General features: G+C 42.0%; 1 protein-coding gene across 1 annotated transcript; it reads left to right on the forward strand.

Annotated features, from left to right (window-relative positions):
- Positions 1-393: 393 nt before the first annotated feature.
- Positions 394-20,894, forward strand: LOC308102166 (uncharacterized protein; the record flags this gene model as incomplete). The annotated part of the gene is made up of 17 exons (XM_080451767.1): positions 394-858; positions 1,416-1,522; positions 2,880-2,934; positions 3,137-3,237; positions 3,869-3,991; positions 5,326-5,494; positions 6,875-7,260; positions 9,239-9,278; positions 9,371-9,420; positions 10,727-10,941; positions 11,115-11,359; positions 11,556-11,672; positions 11,942-12,080; positions 12,730-12,762; positions 16,091-16,165; positions 20,121-20,370; positions 20,752-20,894. The coding sequence occupies 17 exons, from the start codon at positions 394-396 to the stop codon at positions 20,756-20,758; spliced, it is 2,577 nt and encodes an 858-aa protein (XP_080307893.1). The 3' UTR covers positions 20,759-20,894.
- Between the last annotated feature and the right edge of the window lie 1,477 nt (positions 20,895-22,371).

Raw genomic sequence — 22,371 nt, forward strand, 5'->3', positions numbered from 1 at the left:
TGTTAGATGGGGAGGGGGGTCTTGGTAGGACAAACAGCTGTTAGGGTCAGTTCTTTGGAAAAAGGGGGGGGGGGGGTTCTGTCCTGAGCCGAGGCCCCTCCAAACAGGTCTCTATGAGTCCATTTGGGCTGTGAACTGAAAACATTATGAATTAGCTCTATGTGTCCATTACCGCTCCGCGTACACACTACACAGAGAAGATGTGTCACATTGTCCATGGGCTCAACCCACATACTGAACTATGCTGCTCATCCCACAAATCCTTACAAGTGGGGCTCCATTTTAAAGGTAAATAAACACTTCAAAAGAGACAATTCATCTGCTTAACACAATTTTCAAAACCTCACCATTACAGAGCCATCAAGATCCAAAAGGAAGAAGAAAACGAGACAAATGTCAGTAGAGGAAGAGAAGCTGGAACTTTGCATAATTTCTAGCCCATCACCAAAACCACGAACATGGGTCCAAATCAGTGAAAGATGGAGGCCACAGTTAGAGAAGCTTGCAAACACTGATGACTGTAACATTACCAAAGTTGGGAGTCTTATGTTTGTGGAAGATGATGAATTCCGCATTGTAAAGGGCAGTAATGGAACTGAGGTCTTATTGGGGTTAAGAGATGATGGCAGTGAAGTCGCAGTGAAGAGAATGACTAGAATATTCTATGAAGAGCTGAAGAAAGAACAAGACTTTTTATGTCTTCCAGACCTTGAGGATTCTTCGATAGTACGATATGTGGACTTTATAGAGGATAGGAACTTTGTTTACCTTGTTCTACAGTTATGTGAATACAACCTGGAAGAATACATCACTAAACACAATCTTTCTGACATGGGAAGAAAACAGCTAGCAAAGCAGGTTCTCAAGAGTTTAAGTATTCTTCATTGTCAAGAACCTCATATTCTCCACCGGAACATTAAGCCCCACAATGTCTTGATTGGTAAGTGTAAACAAACACAATTCATTTACAAGCAAATGTATAAGACATCTAAGCAACTTGTACTGAATTAATTTTGCTATATTGATCTACCCAATTTGCCTTGCAGATATTAAAGGTAAGGTAAGATTGGCAGATTTTGGAATAAGCCGACGATTACCCAAAGAAAAAACAGCCCTACTTACAAGAGGTGCAGGAACTTCCTGCTGGAAGGCTAAGGAGATTCTGGACATGGAGGATGATGGTGATATCCCATACAAAAGAAGCTCTGATATCCAGGTTTTTTTATTATTACTATTCTGCATGAGAACATTTTAATTAATGACAACAAAAAATATGTTCTCACTCATTTCCATCACTTAAGGTGTCTGGGATGTTGATATATTACATCCTGTCTGGAGGACACCACCCATTTGGCAGAGGCGTTGAATGTGAATACAACATTCTATATGGAAACTACAATCTGCGCCATGTTCAGGATGTGGTTGCCAAGGATCTCATTGAGAGGATGATCAATGAAGACCCAAACAAAAGACCTACAGCTGAGGAATGCTTGGTTCATCCTTTCTTTTGGTCAAACGAGAGGTAAGATAGAACAAACATTATTCATTCATTTTTAATTCATATACCAACCCCTGCACCACCCCCGGGTGCTACACCAGAATGTTGCGTGCCGTACTTAACATCAGTAAGAGTGCACATGTTACAACAATAATACTGTATGTATGAGGGAATACCAAGGGTGAGCGAGAAAATAGCAGCGAGGAGAATGAGACTAGCAGGACACTGCCAAAGACATCGAGAGCTGTCAGCCAGCAAATTGATGCCGTGGGTGGGGGCACGGTGGCGCAGTCGGTAGCTCTGTCGCCTCACAGCTAGAATATTATTATTATTGGTATTATTATTATTATTATTATTATTATTATTATTATTATTACCCTTATTAATTAATTAAACTTAATTTAATTTCATGTTGTTTTTTTGTTTGTGTGTTTGTTTGTTTGTGTGTCTGTCTGTCTGTCTGTCTGTCTGTCTGTATCTCTCAGGAAAGCAGAGTACTTGAGAAGGATTGGAAATCAAATGGAAGTTGAGAACTGTCTGAATACTGACAAGGACCTCATCACGACATTAGACCAGTATGCTGAGCAGTGTTTGGCAGTAACGAGGTAAAAGTAACGCGGTACTGTAATATTATCACTTTTTTTCAAGTAACCGAAACTGTGTGTCGAATTGTAGCGTGATTTGCATATTAACAGGATTCACAGTAAGCTGGTGTTTCAGGCACATTGTACATACATGGCTCTGCCATTGAAAACATGCAGTTAATAAGTTATTTCCCTGCAGTTAATAAAGACTTAGTGTCTGTTAAAGTCCATTAAAGTGAATTAATATTTTCGAGCTCCATGCCAACATCATGTGTCTCCCCCAATCCTGTTGCATGCCCCATCATTGATTTGCAGCATTCTGACACAGTGACACTGCAAACTCTACTCGTTTGCAAATCATTTATGTAGAACTATTTTACTTTTAGTCCCGATGTCTGCAGTTGAAGAAACATAGTTCATCTCCTTAAACGCTTTATTTTGCTCGACTTCCATCAACGTATAGGCCTATTCCTTGTCTAGCATCAGTCCACAGAAGGCAACCTCTGGAAAGCTTGGTTTTTGTTCTAAATTAACCACTGTGATTTGTTCTAGCACCCGTTTACTGTATGCAGTAATTTGCTCAAGCATACATGCATGCTCTGTTTCCATATCTTCTCTAGACCCAGACAGAATCAGCAACCTGCAAACTGACCCCAGTTTAAAAGATACTATTAATTTAACCAAAGTAACGCAAAAGTAATATAGCGAGTTACTGTTGGCAAGGAGAAATAATTAAAGTAATAATATTACTTTTGAAAAGTAATGAGTAACGATTAATGTATTACTTTTCTTTTAAGTCACAAGTCCAACACTGATGCTGAGCAGGGACAGTTCAACACATGGAAACACAAGGTGAGTGTATTACTAATAGTATGAGGAACAATAAAACAACTATTACATGTTTCTGTAAGACCCCATTTAATGCCTTTAAAGTAACTTTGTTCATGAAATAATGTACAAATACACGTGCTTTGCCAAAGGAACTACAGCATATTTCCAGGCTCATATCCATCTTTATGTTCCCAGGTGAATTATAAGTTGTATGTTTTTTCAGTTCCCACCTGAGTTGCTTCAGAAGATGGATGGCAAGAAGAAGTCCTACCCTGAGAACTCATTTGGATTGCTGCGCTTCATACATGATCTCCATGAGCACTAGTAAGCTGAATTAAATTTAAAAACAACACAAAGAGAAGTCCCACCCATCTATTTATAGATAAGTCAAATATTTAAAAATATAAACGCGGGGCACTTTCTTCGGTGTCAAAACTAAATAAATCATCCAAGTCTGTCAATTGAATTTTAGAACAACAACGCATTAACTTGCATGTACAGTTCCTTGTTGTAAAGTGATTATTATTATAATTATTATTATAATATAATATAATATTATTTTATTATGAGTCATGCCTGTAGAGAGAGCTGTTGGACAGGGAGACTGTTTTCACTTCTAGGGCCCTATTTTGCAGTTCTTAATTACCGCCAAGTCTTATGTCTTAACTTAAGACCTGGAAGCATGGCCGACAATGTTTTGCTATTTTGAGGACTGTAAAATGATACAAAATGCTAGTCAGTAAACGGCTCTGAATTAGTCGTGGGTGTGGTTTTGGCGTTACATTAATCAAGCCAATAGGAGTATCAGCTGCCATTCCATTTAAGATCAGTGCAAGATGCAGTGCTATTTTCCGTGACGTGTGTGTGTGTGTGTGTGTGTGTGTGTGTGTGTGTGTGTGTGTGTGTGTGTGTGTGTGTGTGTGTGTGTGTGTGTGTGTGTGCTTTGTGTTCACAGTGCTGAGGATGAAGCTCACATTGACCTGTTGGAGATATTTCCTGATCTGTTTGGAGGAGTTTACAAGTTTGCTAAAGAACAAGACTGGAACTCAAGGCCCTCCCTGAAGGACATGTTTACAACGTACTGGACGAACAAAATGTACTAGAAACAGGCAAACATGTTCTGTCGCACATACAGTATGTTCTTCTAAATGTTATTTAGCGGGGCAAGGTGGCGCAGTCGGGAGTGCTGTCACCTCACAGCTAGAAGATCCTGGGTTCGATTCCCGCCGGGGATGCTGGGGGCGTGTTCTCTCCTCCGTGTCATCAGTGCCCATACCCTAGGTGGGGTTGGCGAAAGAGCCTTTTTGTATGGAGTTTGCATGTTCTCCCCATGTCCTCTAAGGCAGGTACCCTCACAAAAACATGCAGTGATCCTGGTCTCTATACTGCCTCCTCCTGGTCAGCCAGGGCGCCTGATGGAGGGGAAAGGAACTGGTTGGAATAACCACGTGATACGTCCAACCGGGGAAACTCCCCCCTGTCAGGTGATAAGAAGCGGCCTGCTCACTCCTCATGCGTTGAGGAGGCATGAGCTCAGTTCTGGGCTCTCCCCAAGCTGGCAGAGGGAGAGTACCGTCCAGGATTACAGCTTAGGCAATTGGCACTGGGTGAAAAAATGAGTTACAAAAATTGTGGGATCAAATTTACAAGGAAAAAAAATATGTTATTTCTATTTAATATCATGGCTTAATCACACTTCACGCATGTTCAACCTTATCTGCATATATTTGGTCCTCACTTCATGTTCATTATAAGATGACACAATTTCTGTCTACTCACTCAGTTCAGAAACCTGCCTACCAGTGACATCATCAATGGGGGATTCCAAGCTAATAGAAACATCAGCCTTTCTCTTCTTGGAAAGTTAGCATGCTGAAATAGAAGCTATTGTTCTTGCATTAATACAAAAAAGAAAATGAAGAAAGTTTGAAATCTTGTTTTGAAATGATTAAACCTGCCTGCCAATGATGTCACTGGTCAACAGGTTTCGGAACTGTCCACAGCCCACCAATGAGAACACAGAGTGAGTAGACAGAAATGATGATGTCACTGGTAGGCAGGTTTCTGAACTGTTTGCAGTCCACCACTATGACACAGCGTGAGTAGACAGAAATGGTGCCATGTTATAATGAGCATTAGTGACCGGACCAGATTTGCTTTTTTTTTAAAACTTGTGTACTTTTATTTTTTTTGTAATTGTATTCAATTGGTTTGCTCTTAAAGAGCTACGACAAACACTCAAAATTGTAGTTGTTTTAGCGAAATGGAACATGGTTGACAAAAGGGAACTTTTATCACCTCTGCACCATTCGGTTCATCAATATTTATGTCTTAAAAAAGGTGAAAACATCAAGGGATTATCATGCAAACCCAAGAGCACAGATTATGTGATTTATTTATTTCTTCATGCAGGATGCCAGAGGGAGCATCGTTCCTTCTGACAGGAGTAGGACTCCTAAAACCAGAGACGACAGAGGAACAAGAACCAGAAGAAAGACCAGAGGAACAAGTGAAAGAGAAGAGACCACTGGTGACAAAGGCACAAGTGACAGTGGAGAGACTACTGTCAACAGAGGCACAAGTGAGAAAAGAGAGCTTACAGGTGACACAAAAACAAGGACCAGAAGACAGACCAGAGGAACAAGAACCAAAAGACAGACCAGAGGAACAAGAACCAGAAGACAGACCAGAGGAAAAAGAACCAGAAAACAGACCAGAGAGACAAGAACCAGACAAAAGACCAGAGAGACAAGAACCAGAAGACAGGCCAGAGGAACAAGAACCAGAAGACAGACCAGAGAGACAAGAACCAGAAAACAGATCAGAGGAACACAAACCAGAAGACAGACTACAGGTGACAGAGGAACAAGAACCAGAAGACAGACCAGAGGAACAAGAACCAGAAGACAGACCAGAGGAATACAAACCAGAAGACAGACTACAGGTGACAGAGGAACAAGAACCAGAAGACAGACCAGGGAGACAAGAAGCAGAAGACAGACCAGAGGAACAAGAACCAGAAGACAGACTACAGGTGACAGAGGAACAAGAACCAGAAGACATACCAGGAAGACAAGAACCAGAAGACAGATCAGAGAGACAAGAACCAGAAGACAGACCAGAGGAACACAAACCAGAAGACAGACTACAGGTGACAGAGGAACAAGAACCAGAAGACAAACCAGAGAGACAAGAACCAGAAGACAGACCAAAGGAACAAGAACCAGAAGACGGACCAGAGGAACAAGAACCAGAAGACAGACCAGAGGAACACAAACCAGAAGACAGACTACAGGTGACAGAGGAACAAGAACCAGAAGACAGACCAGAGGAACAAGAACCAGAAGACAGACCAGAGGAATACAAACCAGAAGACAGACTACAGGTGACAGAGGAACAAGAACCAGAAGACAGACCAGGGAGACAAGAACCAGAAGACAGATCAGAGAGACAAGAACCAGAAGACAGACCAGAGGAACACAAACCAGAAGACAGACTACAGGTGACAGAGGAACAAGAACCAGAAGACAAACCAGAGAGACAAGAACCAGAAGACAGACCAAAGGAACAAGAACCAAAAGACAGACCAGAGGAACAAGAACCAGAAGACAGACCAGAGGAACACAAACCAGAAGACAGACTACAGGTGACAGAGGAACAAGAACCAGAAGACAAACCAGAGAGACAAGAACCAGACGACAGACCAGAGGAACAAGAACCAGAAGACAGACCAGAGGAAAAAGAACCAGAAGACAGACCAAAGAGACAAAAACCAGAAGACAGACCAGAGGAACAAGAACCAGAAGACAGACCAGAGGAACACAAACCAGAAGACAGACTACAGGTGACAGAGGAACAAGAACCAGAAGACAGACCAGAGAGACAAGAACCAGAAGACAGACCAGAGAGACAAGAACCAGAAGACAGACCAGAGGAACACAAACCAGAAGACAGACTACAGGTGACAGAGGAACAAGAACCAGAAGACAGACTACAGGTGACAGATGAACAAGAACCAGAAAACAGACCAGAGGAACAAGAACCAGAAGACAGACCAAAGAGACAAGAACCAGAAGACAGACCAGAGGAACAAGAACCAGAATACAGACCAGAGGAACAAGAACCAGAAGACAGACCAGAGGAACAAGAACCAGAAGACAGACCAGAGGGACAAGAACCAGAAGACAGACCAAAGAGACAAGAACCAGAAGACAGACCAGAGGAACAAGAACCAGAAGACAGACCAGAGGAACACAAACCAGAAGACAGACTACAGGTGACAGAGGAACAAGAACCAGAAGACAGACTACAGGTGACAGAGGAACAAGAGGAAACAAACCTAACAAGGTAATCCTGTTAAACTAGTATGCAGCCATATTCTCTAGGTGCACTGCTTTACATTCATAAACACACTTGTCCCCACTTTTTTGTGTTTGACACGGGGGAACAACTTTTTCACGTTGGAAGTACCCCCCGAGGAGAAAATAATAATAGAAATATTAAGGTTAACATATTCATTTGATGGACGATATCAATCACGAGAAGCAGGAACGTGTGTTTACACATGGAGGGCATTTGGGAAACTAATGTAAATAATTAGATATTGAATCAAGCAACTTAAAATAAATGGCTATTTGAAGACAGCTTGATCGTTAAAGGCAGCATAGCAGGCTGTATGCTGCAGTCACTTTTCTATAGGCTAATAGCTCTCATAAAAATCAGAGAAAGCGAAGGGTTTTGCCGTGATCCATAGTAGCCTAATCAAACTATAATTGATTAGTACAGCAGGTAGACGCAGGCTACTATGTGTTGATCTGTTCCGTACCCGGTAAAGCTTGATAACTGTGGCGTAGCTACAACGTCGGAAATAGCTGATCGTCAATCTCACAACACGCTGCATCCTCTACAGTGGCCTATAAATTGGCCTTAAAAGAAGAGAACGATTGTCGACCGTAAACCCTGAAACAGGGTAAGGATTACCCCTGGAGTTTTTGATTGATTGATTGATTGAATACTTTATTAGTCAGAAATGTAAACAGCACGTGATATGACATTAACTCAATGACGAGATTTGGTTTTTCCGCTAGATGGTGCAGTTCGCTCGCCTATGGGTCACCGTTTGGCTCCCTGTGAAGGAGAGGAGCAGCAGGTCACGTGATCACAAAAAAACAGCCCGTTCCCTTCCTTGATAATTCGAATTGGAGGAGTGGATTTTTCTCTGTCTGTGTTGCTTTTTGGCAAAAACAGCCTACATTCAACTGGCCGCAACTATGGAATGGACGATCACGGCGGCTTGCTTTTCCCCCCGATTCTACGAGACTCGGATGAGCCTTTTAAAGCAACCGGGGGATCGATCATTAAATAATAATAATAATAATAAGAGATGAATATTCTATGATTTCTCAAGGGTTAGTGAAAACACTCAAAAATCGCTGGCAGTGGCAAATTATGTTTTATTTCTGACAGTCAAAGAGTTAAGGCTAAAAGGTTAACACAAAAATATCCTGGGGACTTTTTTCCATTTTGGTCCTATGTATTCAATTCATCAACATAGTATAAGCAAAGCAGCAGAGAGCAGCAGCGTGGTCTAACACGTTTGTTTTTATGAAGTTACTAAGTCTAAGTATAAATCCATACATTTAAGTATATGCAGAGCCCGGGGAAAGTAGACTTAAGGACGGAGTCACGGATAGTATGACCTGCTGGCCGGGTGAGGCTTGCCTTTAGCCGGGGTCTCGGTTTAGCACGGCCACAAAGAGGTTAGCAAGGCTGCAAGCAGTAGCCTAACGGGAACACTCCATCTAGAACCTGGGCAAAAACGGGCCCGAGGATTACCGCTGGATACGAAACCGGTTGGCCTGGTGAGGCTCGTTATTAGCCGAGGTCCAGGACACCCTTATTTCCACAGATATAAGAGCCTGTACGCTGTAGTGTAGAATGCAGTATCAACATTCTTAGCGTCATGAAGCCCTGTTACACTGTTCCCTGACTTCCTTTACAAAACCTTTCAAAACAAAACGGCTTATTTTGTATGGAATTGTTACTATACTACAATAGTACTTTTATTCTTATACAGAGCCGTTTTTGTGTCAAATTCTGCCTAGAAGTCGAGTCAGGTATTTATAGTGTAGCTCCGTCATTAAAACATAACAATATCATACTTTCTGATTGATGATGTTAGTAGTTTTAATAAATAAACAGTATGAAAATCAAGACATTCCTACTTGTTTTGATCTTTGAATTAACTATGTGTGTGTGTGTGTGTGTGTGTGTGTGTGTGTGTGTGTGTGTGTGTGTGTGCGTGTGCGTGTGCGTGCGTTTCTAGACTCTCCTCTGATGATGTCGATCATTCCAACATGGACATTGTGAGTATAACCAGCTTCTCTACAGAATAATTACACAGACTGAACATCAGGAAAAGTCACTGATTGTTTCCTGTCCGCTTTGTGTCTTTCAGACCCGTTTTGAACCAAGCGTGCACACGGAGCAGTCAGCCAATGAATACAGGTCAGTCATCCTAAACATCTTCATTGAGCAACATGTGGCAACGTGACACCTAATGAAGTCAATAGATGTTAGGACCACAATGGAAACAAGTCCCCAAGACTTTTTTTTGTGTTATCCTTTTAGCCTAAGGGCCCCAAACCCACTATTTGGGGATTTAGCATTGCACGAGTGGCGTTCCCGTGCAAAAGTTGCTATCTTCGGACACCAGCCTTATCCTTCTCTCCCTCTCTGCCCATGGAAGAGAGACATTGCCTTGGAATACAATTATATTTGATACACAGAATTATCACTCAGAAATGGCTGGTTATAGAGGACTATAAATTACAGCAATCTGCTTGTGTTCTGGATTAATTAAACACAATGGTCAGGTGTGATTATAGCAAACACAGATCAAGCAACATTGTATTAGTCTTTGATAAGCTTAACTGGCAACTGATGATAAAAACACAATTTATTGACACAAGGAATTAACAGTCACAATTTTGTGGATTACAGTAACATTGTAATGACAATTACATTCACAATCACCTAATTCCAAAGTGAACTCTGCTGCCGCACTGGGTCGCCGATAATGTTGGACACCATACACTCGACATTTGCTTCATACGCTCTAGCCTTTGATTGCCTTTCAATAAAACCAAATTTGATAGACATAAGTGTCACCTGTTACTGATTATAGAGAATGTTATATTATTGTAATCCATTCATTATTTCCTGTGCAATGGATGAATAAAACTCAAGTGTGTAATTTGGAGAGCATGGCATCGCGCACAGCACAAATTGTCTTCTTTGAATAGACTATCATCTTAAACACAATTGACACAAGGAATTGACACTCTCACTGATTATAGGAAAATTACAATCACAGATTTGTTGAGAATTAGTAGACCTCAAATGTTGTGCCGCTGTGTGCCCCGGCCGACTCCCGACATGTCCATTGCAGGCTCGCTCTACCAAACGCATTTGACATAGCGGGTGGTTTTAGAATCCGCTATGCACTTTCCCAAACGTGTGTGGGCAAGATATCAATTTTAGGGAAAGCCCAACAACACGCCCACGGGGACACCTCAAGGTGCAAATAACCGAGTCGGCATAATGAATAGAGGGTATAGCGGCCGCAAGATACGGTTTACTGTAGGTAAGTGCCAGCTCCCTTATGCGTAATTCACGGGTAACGGGTAAGGCACGGTGAAAATAGAGCCCTAAATGTCTTACTGTACCTTTGTGCTGTTTACATTTCTGACTAATAAAGTACTCAATCAATCAGTCAATCAATGTCAATAAAAATGTTTGTTTTGTGTCACAGATTCATGTTCCCCGGCATGGGGCTGTTCCAGTGCAGTGTGACACGGTTGGTGTTTGGAACGACAGGGGAAGGAGAAGTCCTCTACAGGATTGTTCAGTGGCATGAAAGATGGCTCTGGTCAACAGGAAGGACTCGTGCAGGGCCTCTGTTTGACATCCAGTGTCCTCAGCAGTCTGTCTGCCAGCTACATCTCCCACACTGTGACATCACACCAGGTGAGTCAGTGTGTGTGTGAGTGTGTGTGTGTGTGTGTGTGTGTGTGTGTGTGTGTGTGTGTGTGTGTGTGTGTGTGTGTGTGTGTGTGTGTGTGTGTGTGTGTGTGCGCGTGTGCGTGTTTGTGTTTGTTTGCATATAATACAATATATTATGTTTAAAAAACTTTTCACAGGTGATCTGTCCGTGGCTCACATCACAGATGATGGGGTGGAACTCTTAGAACCACTGAAAGTGACCGAGACTCATGTGGTTGTAAATGTGACCCACCTGTCTGGCTTTGGGATTCTGGAGAGGATTTCGAGCCTCTTTAAAACACAACCAAAACGTGCTCAGGTTCTGCTGTTCCTTCGACCACCGGGACCTAAGAGACGGATTCTAAATGCATTTCTGCTGCCGGACAATGTGGCTCCCGAAGAGGTAAAATGTTGTTTGTTGAGTAGCTTGTATCTCTATGGCATTGGATACATTTAGACTTAATGCATTAAACATGATATGGATTTTGAAAAGACAACAAGAGGCTAGTCTGTTAGGTGTAGCCACTTTTGACAACCAATACAAGTTTATAGCCTGAAAAATCATTATGATTGAACCCTGTCAAAATGTGTCATTGTAGGTGAAAGTAAAACATGTTGAGGATGAACACATCAAGACCACCTCCGACTGCCATCTCACCGAGTGCCAGAACTACAGTCTACAATGTTCTAATACTTCATATACAGTATTCCCCAAGGTATCATACATTAATACTACAACCTCACAAGTCAGGAAAAGGCCACAGACTTGAGGCCCTGTCCAGCTGATTTCACCTTTTCTCCTTTGCTTCTTTTCTGTCAAAATGGTTTATAGAAACTAGTGCCTTGTTTTGAATTCTGAAATAATGAAAAACTGGATTTATTTATACTAGTATTACTATTACTACTATTATTATTACTACTAATACTACTAATACTATATAATTGTAATAATGATAATAGTAATTACAGTTGTATTTGTTTTCAGGATGTGAAATATCATCAGAACTATGGACCGAATTACCATGCAACTTTTGAGGTGAAGTTCAAGCTCGATGCAGAAGTCATCCCATTGAAATTATTGGGACCTGACACATTAGTCTGGGAGCAAGAGATTGACCTGGAAGGTAAGGGCAGAGTTGTATCTGAATTATGAGATATAGTGGAATAGCTCTTTCATATTTAAACATATTGTCTTCCCCAGTATAACTATCCTGGCATTTGGATAGACGGCAACGTTACTTTGTGTAGCCTTAACCTCAATTAAGACGTGCAGCCTTTGAGTTCATAAGCCTAGTGCAGCCATTGAGTTTGTAAGTATGCTGTTGTATCCTACTGGCTCACCTGCCAGTGAGGAGCCCCCACCGGGAGGATGTTGTACCCTACGGTCTCACCTGCTAGTGAGGAGCCCCCACTGGGAAGATGTAGTGCCTCCATCCTACTGCTCTTCTTCAACATTCCCCACTGACAGGCTCCACCCCCACTCTGTAGGAGTATGTACAGCGACTAAGGTCACCCTCCCCTGTATTTGTCACATTCTGCCTCTTACCAGGTACTTGGCAAATAAAAAAGGAGGCTAGAGCCAATACTATTCAGTGGAAAAGTGATGTTACACTGCCATAGGCAGGCCACCAGGCCTGGCGGAGATCTGCGCTCCGCGGAGCGCCCCTTTCTTATTTATAACTGTGACTGTGACTTGAACAACTTTGCTAGGCCATATTTGATAACATTTGTGCATGTATTATTTAATTTCAACACTTTTTGTTGTTCTTGCAGCACAACCTAAAGAAATGGCTGCATCTGTCTCACGTGAGTTTTTTTGAGCATTGCTTAGTATTGAATCTACGTACATTTTAGGGGCTTAGTAGGGCTTAAAGGGGTTGGAAGTGTTTCATCACTTCCAATTTCACTTGTTTGTACTTTACTGAAATATAGGCTGACAATATATTTGCATGTGTTTTCACTTCTGTGTGTGTGTGTGTGTGTGTGTGTGTGTGTGTGTGTGTGTGTGTGTGTGTGTGTGTGTGTGTGTGTGTGTGTGTGTGTGTGTGTGTGTGTGTGTGTGTGTGTCAAGTCAAGTCACCTTTATTTATATAGCACATTTAAAAACAACAGAAGTTGACCCAAAGTGCTTTACAATCACAATAGTATAACCTAATAAAAATACAGCATAGTAAATGAAACATAAAGCAATACCTAAACAAAAACACCAAAGATAGGAGAACATAAAAGTAATACAAAAAAAGAGGAAAAATACATTCAATGGCCATAAGTTAAGATTGCCCTCAGACTGAGCTGAAGGCAATGGAGAAGAGGTGGGTTTTTAGGGTGGATTTAAACCTTTCAATGGTGGAGCTGGTTTTAATGTGCATTGGTAAATTGTTCCAGAGTGTGGGCGCAATAGCAGAGAAAGCCCGGTCACCTTTAGTTCTAAGGTTTGTTGGGGGAATGTCGAGGGGCATTTGGGAAGATGACCTAAGAACTCTGAGGGTAGGAGGTGCAGAAAGTAGGTCAGAGATGTACTGTGGCGCGAGGCCATTTAAGGCTTTAAAAACAAAAAGTATTTTTTTTTAAATCAATGCGATATTTCTCTGGTAACCAGTGCAGTTGGGCCAGAACCGGGGTAATGTGCTCTCGCATCCTAGTTCCAGTCAGGAGTCTAGCAGCAGAGTTTTGGACCATCTGCAGACGGGAGAGAGTAGACTGAGCCAGCCCATGGTATAACGAGTTACAATAGTCCAACCGAGAGGTAATAAAAGCGTGGATGACTGTTTCCAGGTCCCTGTGAGTTAAAATGGGCTTCAATTTGGCTATGGTTCGTAACTGATAAAAACTACTTGAGAACTACCATACCCCCCCGGGAGGTCCTGTAACTACTGACATTATGGGCAGCAGCACAGACATGGGAGGTCCTGTAAATATACTGACATTATGGGGCAGCAGCACAGACATGGGAGGTCCTGTAACTATACTGACATTATGGGCAGCAGCACAGACATGGGAGGTCCTGTAACTATACTGACATTATGGGCAGCAGCACAGACATGGGAGGTCCTGTAACTATACTGACATTATGGGCAGCAGCACAGACATGGGAGGTCCTGTAAATATACTGACATTATGGGGCAGCAGCACAGACACGGGAGGTCCTGTAACTATACTGACATTATGGGGCAGCAGCACAGACATGGGAGGTCCTGTAACTATACTGACATTATGGGCAGCAGCACAGACACGGGAGGTCCTATAACTATACTGACATTATGGGCAGCAGCACAGACATGGGAGGTCCTGTCTGGGTCTCACAACACATTTGCTGGCGTTTATCTTTACTGTTTTATTTAATTTTAATTAATTTTGTTCATTATTTTTTTTGTGTGTGGCAGACAGTAATGGTTCAAAATGTGACGTAACAGGGCGAATGGGTGATTCCATATTTAATGGGATGGATGGCAACTAGGGCTGGGACTTTAACTGATTAATTTTTGATTAATTAATTACAGAAAATTAACGCGATTCAAAAGATTAACACATTTTAATCGCACTTAGTTTTTGCACTTTTCTCACTAGACGAGTTTCAGGAGTACTGATCATACCGGTGCACCAACCAACAGACAACAAACCCCAGTGCACGCAATGGGAGAAAAAGCCGATCACACTGCTTTGCTTGGCCCAGTGGATGGGAAATTTAGATTAAAAAAACTTTGATGGAAGCGTGGATAAAAACACGGTTGTGTGCAGATTGTGCAACAAATAATTTGCATATCACCTCAATGCTAAACATGTTACAGCTAGCGTGGAAAGCCAGAGATAGCGTTAACGTATGTCGCGTATAAAGATAACGTTAACGTTAGTCCGATTACAAGGACCCACACCCAACCCACACTCGGTCACTTTATGTTGAACTGTTAGTCTGTTTATTATTTTGGCCATGGATATTGAGGGAGAGTTGGACTGAAGGGGTCCATTTTATTTGTATTTTTCAAATCAATATGGACTAACTAAATTGTTGGTAGTGTTATGGCCTTTGAAGCAACAGAGAGTTTTGTTTTTGTCAGTCTGGTTTGTTCATACAGGATATTGGACAATAAAATGCTTCTCGTGTCAAATATTGATATGCGATTAAACATGCAATTAATTTTGATGTATTCATTACAAAGCCTCTTATTAATTCGATTATTTTTTTTAATCAAGTCCAAGCCCTAGTAGCAACCCTAGCTTGTTTTAATGTGCAAAAATCATTGAACAATTTTTAATTTTGTAGACACTCAACATATGTTTTAGTTCCCATTGTTCTGAGAGCACCACACATTCATATAATTACACTTTTTTTGTGGCCGATAAACTGGCTGTAGACAACAGTTAATTACATTTTTGAACACAAATGGAATCAATTTACTATCAGGATAATTACTGTCAGGTAATACCAGGTTAGCCTGGTAAACCCTCCCTCCGGAAATCTCAATTCCATTTGATTCCTGGAGTGAGTCTGGCATGAACCGCCTCTCTGCAATATTGGCTGTGTATGCCAAACGGCCGCGCCTATCAGCGTCGTCGCTCATTGTTCTGTGATTGACAGCTTACGTTGGCCAATCAGGTGGCGAGTTCGAGTGAGCCCAAAACACGAACGGCAGCCATCTTTTTCTGTCCACTATAATCTCCGCGATTTTTTGACTTCAAAAAGCTCTCTAACTTCTATTTTGAGGCACGGAATTTACTTATAAGATATCGTTTGGATAGAATTTAGTTGTTTAACTTCATATATGTGGTCAATTAATCATGACAAAGCCTATTTAAAAAAAAAATTAGAGAACCGGTAGGGGCGGGCAGTGACACCATTGTACCCGAAAAAGGCAACCCATTTTGGGTATGGCTGTCTCAAAAGTCCCGTCGCGTCACATTAAGACTGGTGAACTGCTGATTGGCTGAAGGGGAAAAATTATCATTGGCTGAAGGGGTTGTCAGTCAACGGTATTACTCCCGCCCAACTCCAGCACAGCCAATATTGCAGACAGGCGGATCAGGCCAGACTCACTCCTGAAATGAAATGGAATTGAGATTTCCGGAGGGAGGGTTTACCAGGCTAATACCAGGTTACTTATACAAGTTTGTTGTCTTTTCTCAAACAATGTAACAGTAAACCAGCATGCATCTGCAGACCCTCCAGTGTCAAGTTCAACTTCCACAAGCAGAGCAGTCGCCCAAGCTGAAGGTGAGCTGACACTTATGTCTGGGCTGTTCACACTATACCTAGAGTCTGTACATACACATACTGTATATGTACCTAGAGCAGGGGTCGGCAACCTTTTTGACGTGAAGTGCCATGTTTTCATATTCTTGATAGTCAGTGTCAACATTGAGTTTAATTATGACACTGCATCATTTAATATGTCCGTCTGATGTTGATTGTCCCGGCTATACATAACAACTTTTATTAATTTTTCTTTAGAAATATTTTCTTTCACATCAGGATAATGATCATTAGACTCAATAACCCCTAGTGCAATAACCCCTGCTGTATCTCCCAGACTCCCTCGCCAGTCTGAGTTAAGAGTTTGAATGAATGTAGAATTATGTGCAGAATGTAATTTGTGTACAGAGATGAGGGGACTTAATCTAACTGACTAAACGTTTTTTTTTATATTTAATTTAAAAATAAAAAACCTCTCAAACACACTTATGCCAGTGTGCCAGTGACCTTCCCTGTGCCAATGTTGGCACCTGTGCCTAAGGTTGCCCACCCCTGACCTAAAGGCTATACATACACACTATACTGTATACGTACCTAGAGTCTGTAAATACACACTATACTGTATATATCCTATATCAAAATTGCCTAGAGGGTCAAGCGACGGTGGGTGGATGTCGCAAACGTAACCTGCAGACCTGCCAGGCGCACTGTTGCTCCAATCCGCACCAAACTTGGCACCAACACTGGTCAGGGGTCTGCCATCAGAATAGCCACAACAGGGGCCATTGGCGAACCATTGCCCTGCCCCCTCTGTGTTTCTATTGGCTGGCGTTTAAACAGCCATAACTCCAGTTCCCAGCATGCTAAACGGCCTAAACTTGGTAGGTGCTCTTAGACGGCCAATAGGGACAAGTTAAATTTTTTAAGCCCATATACCCCTCTGCTTTCCCCCCGCCCCCTCTGTGTTCCTATTGGCTGGGCTTTAAACAGTAATAACGGCATGTTAAAGGCCCCAACCTTAGTAGGTGCTCTCATGTCGTTCTGCATGAGCTGCCGTTCATGCAGAACGACATGGAGCTGGTTGCTTGTTTCTCTCACAGAATCTGGCAACACCGAGGACTAGCTTCACGTCGTTCTGCATGAACGGCAGCTCATAAGGGACATTCAGTGCATGTTTGAGTGTCAGTACATAATGAGGATTAGTGGAAAAAAATACAAACTTTGGAGCTGCTAAAATAGGCGATTTTTGTTTATCCGCATTACTCCATTATGCCAGTGGAAGGGGTCTCCACAATGGACAACAGGGGCTTCTATGAAAAAAGTCAACTGCCCCTGGTATGTTGGTGAGTGATTAGCGACACATCAAAGCAAACACCTAAAATGACTGGAACTCTCCTTTAACTCTTTGACTACCAGAAATAAAACATTGTTCGAGTGTTTTCACTAACCTGAAAAATCACACAATATTCATCTACTGTACGATCGATCCCCCGATTGCTTTAAAAGACGTATCCGAGTCTCATAGAATCAGGGGGAGAAAAGCGTGCATCCATTCCATAGTTGTGGGCAGTTGAATGTAGGTTGTGTTTTCCAAATCGAATAACAAGGAAGTGAATGGGCTGTTTTTTTGCGATCACATGATTTGCTGCTGCTTTGCTTCTCTGGGAGTCAATTGGTGACTCCCAGGTTAGCGAACAGTGCCATCTAGTGGAAAACCACTGAAAACAACTCATCAAGGTGTGATTTTTTTGGAGTCAAGCTTATTGCTTCATGGGCTATTACTGGAACTACGTTTTGGAACAGTACACTTGTCATTCTCGTTGTTGACAGGCTGCGCCTTAGCAAAATATAACAAGAAATCTCGCCATTGGCAGTCAAAGAGTTAAGACGCGCAAAATAGCCCATAGGCTCTTATTGCCTATATCAAACGCCTAAAACTGAGATAGGCCCTTACACACATACTGTATACACTAATATATTATTAGCCTAACTGAGGTATGTAAAGGCTTTCCATTATAAAACATAGAATGTTAAAGGCCCACTCCACGCAAATCATGTTTTTAATATGATTATGAAGCTTATCTATGAAAATCCTGGTGGCTCTTCTCTAAATAAAAGCATCTAATGGATTTTTACCCCCAAAACTGCCCTTAAGACCGCCCTCTCTGTGAAAGCAGGTGTGTGACATGAGACGTGACTCATGTATCATGTCGCATCATAAGGGACACGCCAATCAGTCCTCTTCAAAGAGATGTTTAACCATGCCAGCACGCATGTACGTAAAGTCAGCCTCTGATTGGGCAACATACCAGCGTGGGTCAGCCAAGATCAGGAAGTAAATAGAACAACAGAGCCACGTTAGAGAGTCAGCTAGTCGACGTGTAGCGTGTGTGCCTGTTGGTAATGGTGTGTTCTAGGTGTTTTCGGAGGGATACGATCATCATTCCTTGCACGACATGCATGTGGTCGTGGAGATACGCTAGCGTGTTTTCAATGGATGAAATGGTTAGAAGAGGGCTACGCTTGGCTACGAAAATGTTCTGCAGGTCACACTACATATTGAGTAACACGGTAGAACACACCACTCTGTGTGTGTGTGTGTGTGTGTGTGTGTGTGTGTGTGTGTGTGTGTGTGTGTGTGTGTGTGTGTGTGTGTGTGTGTGTGTGTGTGTGTGTGTGTGTGTGTGTGTGTGTGCGGCTCCCTCGACAGATTTTATAGCCCTTCCCGATTTATGATACCTTGAATGGTGTCTCGAAGGCAAATACTGCCGATCTACAAGCTCACAACGCGACGCATCCGTGACACTCTGTGAGCTTGTAGATCAGCTCAATGAACTGCACAGAGTTTTCCTTCTAGGCCAATGTGAAAGCATATATGACCAGGGGTGCACATAACTTTTTTGGTCTAGTTCTCAGAAGAGCACCTGGACATGTTACTTTGGTGCACGCCAAATAAATGGTCAATAAAAGGTCCGATGCCCCCCTGCCGTTCGGTGCCCCCACCAAGGTTGGTGCCCTGTGCTGCGCTGATTTATCCACCAGATTGGGACGTTCACGGCATATTTTGCACCATCACGGTGCGTTCATCATCGATGACGAGTGCCTGTAACACTGGCAGCTGCTGGCTGCGTGCAGCGTGCTGCGAGTCGCAGCGTGTCTGTGTGTCAGGATGCGAGGCATCACGTGCAGCATGCGTCCCCTCCCCCTGCGCCTAATGCCTGTACATGGGGCCAACACATGCTGTTGTTATTTTTCTAAAAGTTTGCACAGAACTCATTTACCTTTATTCTATCACTGCCTACATCTTAACATTATGGCAAAACTAGGTTACAATATTTACATTGGAATTAATTTATAACTTTGAAATTCTAATTATAATAAACATAGACCACATTCAAAAGTAGGCTATAGGCCTATTCAAAACGTTGAGGCCTGATAAGGCATAATTAGTCAAATATTGCATTTTGCCAGTGATACATGTGTGACTGAGATGTGTTTATTATTATTATTATTATTTATTTATTTTGGGGGGGGGCTTCTGCATGTTGATTCCAGAGACGTGGCATATTAGCATATTCATGAGGGGTTGTTCATTATGGCATAATTAATAGATCCTGGAATTAGGCCACAGGCAGAGCCAAGTTCAAGGTGCTATAAAACTCCTTTATGGAGTTTTTTTGGGGTGAGAAACATGCTTGACAGGGGCATTATTGATCAAATATTTATATATATAATATTTCTGACCAAATTTGGATGTGTGAACTGGCACTTTAATAAACGTGTAGGAACCAATAATTAATAGGCTCCTATATTGCCTACCGTGTATCAAATTCCAAAAACAGGCCTTTATACAGCACACTTGTCCTAATGTTTCAGTAACTGAGGTATGCAAAGGCTTTCCATTTTAAAACATAGAATGTTTAAACATGTTTCCCTCACATAGTTTCACCAACAACTCAATGTTCATTCCTCTTAGCTTCAGAGAAACACTTTGTCGACCAACACCGGTGTTTCCTGATTGACAATGTGACCACGATGGATCCCATCCTGGATCTACTCCTTGAGGAGGATATCATCACCAAAGAGGGCTACAGTAATGTGAGGTCTAAGTCCACCAAACAGGAGAAGATGAGGGAACTCTATCCACTCCTGAACTCCAGCAAAGCCAAAGACAGTTTCTACAAAGGTCTTGAGAAACATGAGAAGCTTCTCCTTGATGATCTGAAGTAATTTGCATTTAAATTATTTTGATTGATGTAAGCCTACTTTTTCTTTGAGAAAATGGAGGCCACAGTTAGCCTAATGAATGGCAGTCTTTATAGAAGGTTATTGATACAATGTTATGAACGTTACATGCACTACAGCAGGTGATTTATGTATGTATCATTGATTTAAAAAGATAACACTCATGTTTTTGTTCCATCTCATTGTAACGTTACTGTTGCAGCCTGGAGAGTTTAGCTCAGATGATGAATAGGACGGCATATGGCTTTGCTGAATGCTTTTATCTCTCTCAATGGATCCTCATCATCACCAATATTCTCAATGTCAATATTATTTCTACACATAATGTGGTAATTAACAGTAGCGTTGTTCATTTCCTCTAGGAAGTAAGTGATGATGTGATGGAGTAGGAGTTTTGCTGTCCGAGCTGTGGTCTGCCTGTTCCTCCAGTCTCCTCCTGTACTTCCCTACTTGTCCACCGGGTGTCGCCTCATCTTGTCCTTTTGCTTATCATCCCTGTATTAAATGCACATGTGTTGACTACCCATTGGCTTCACCTTTAGTTAGTGGATTTAGCCTGTGTCTTAGGGCGGATTCAGACTGGGTCCGATTGATTCGAACCGTTCCAGAATACGAATGCCCTCTCCCTGCTGGCCAGCATTCACATTGGCATGATTCTTCCGTACCCGAGTACACTTCATTCAATTGTAATGGTACTTATGTGCCTCAGGGGGGGCGCTGTGGACTATGGGGCTCTGGGACTGTGGTGTGTGTGTTCTACCGTGTTACGCTATATATGTAGTATACCGTCCCCGAAAACAATCGTATACCATCAACTAACCATCTGATACGCAGGAGGAGGGGCTGGGGGCAGCAAGAATATGGACTTCAATAGCCTTTTCATGTGATAATGTGGTGTCCAAGGTGAAGGCTTATGTTGAGGCTATTGAGGTGATAATGGCCGCTGGCCATGGTAGTTTAGAGGTAGTTCACACATTAACTTAGCAATAGTGGCACACTTAATCGCTGCAACGTCTTGTAAGCTGCCGCTTCCCCGTCTGATGCGTCTGCTCCACGGCCGCTGTCTTCACCGATAGAGACACCACAGTCCCCGACCGAATCCCTGCCTCTGCTCTCATCTGCTGACACTACACACACAATAAGGAAAACCAGCCTGTCGATATTGTAAATGTACCCAGCCTTACTGCATGCTCTCACTTATGTGTGTGGATGCATGTATTATAGTAGTAGTATAATCTCTCTCTCTCTCTCTCTTTCTTTCTTTCTCTCTCTCTCTCTCTCTCTCTCTCTCTCTCTATCTCTCTCTCTATATATATATATATATATATATATATATATATATATATATATATATATATATATATATATATATATATATATATATATATATACGTATATATCCATAGTCTGAATCGCCCATCAGTCTTTGTCCAGTGCTTGTTCATGGACTGTTACTGTTCCCCAATATACATTCTGAGTATTGTCTCGCAGTTTAATAACACATGGACGAACCAACAAACTGTACCAATAATTACTTACGTACCAGATCAATGCCATTTCAGAGGTTTATGGCTAGGCTCTACCACTATGACACAGCTGGTTTCTGAGTGGTATTATTTTTGGAAGCATAGACCATATCCATATCTGCTGATTCTCTGTGGAACAGATCAGAAACTGCTAAACCAGTTGATCCCAGTCTATCCCCCTCTTCTTTCTATGGAAATTAACGTTGCGATGGGAACTATGTACAAAAACGAATTTCACCCACTTTTTTACCTTGTAAACCTGTGATGTGACAATAAAACTGATTCTGATTCTGATTCTGATTCTGATTCCACTATGGTTAGTTAAGTATGTGTTTGTGTTTGTAGTTATATCTTATCTCTCTGATACTGTCTGTACGTTTCATTTGAACTGTATCCTGTTTCATCCTGTTCTGTTTTCAGAAAACATTATGTCGAGATGGGAAAGAAAAGCAGAGA

The sequence above is a fragment of the Gymnoscopelus braueri genome (genome assembly GCF_963280865.1).
Source record: "Gymnoscopelus braueri genome assembly, chromosome: 15".
In the NCBI taxonomy this organism is placed as follows: Eukaryota; Metazoa; Chordata; class Actinopteri; order Myctophiformes; family Myctophidae; genus Gymnoscopelus; species Gymnoscopelus braueri.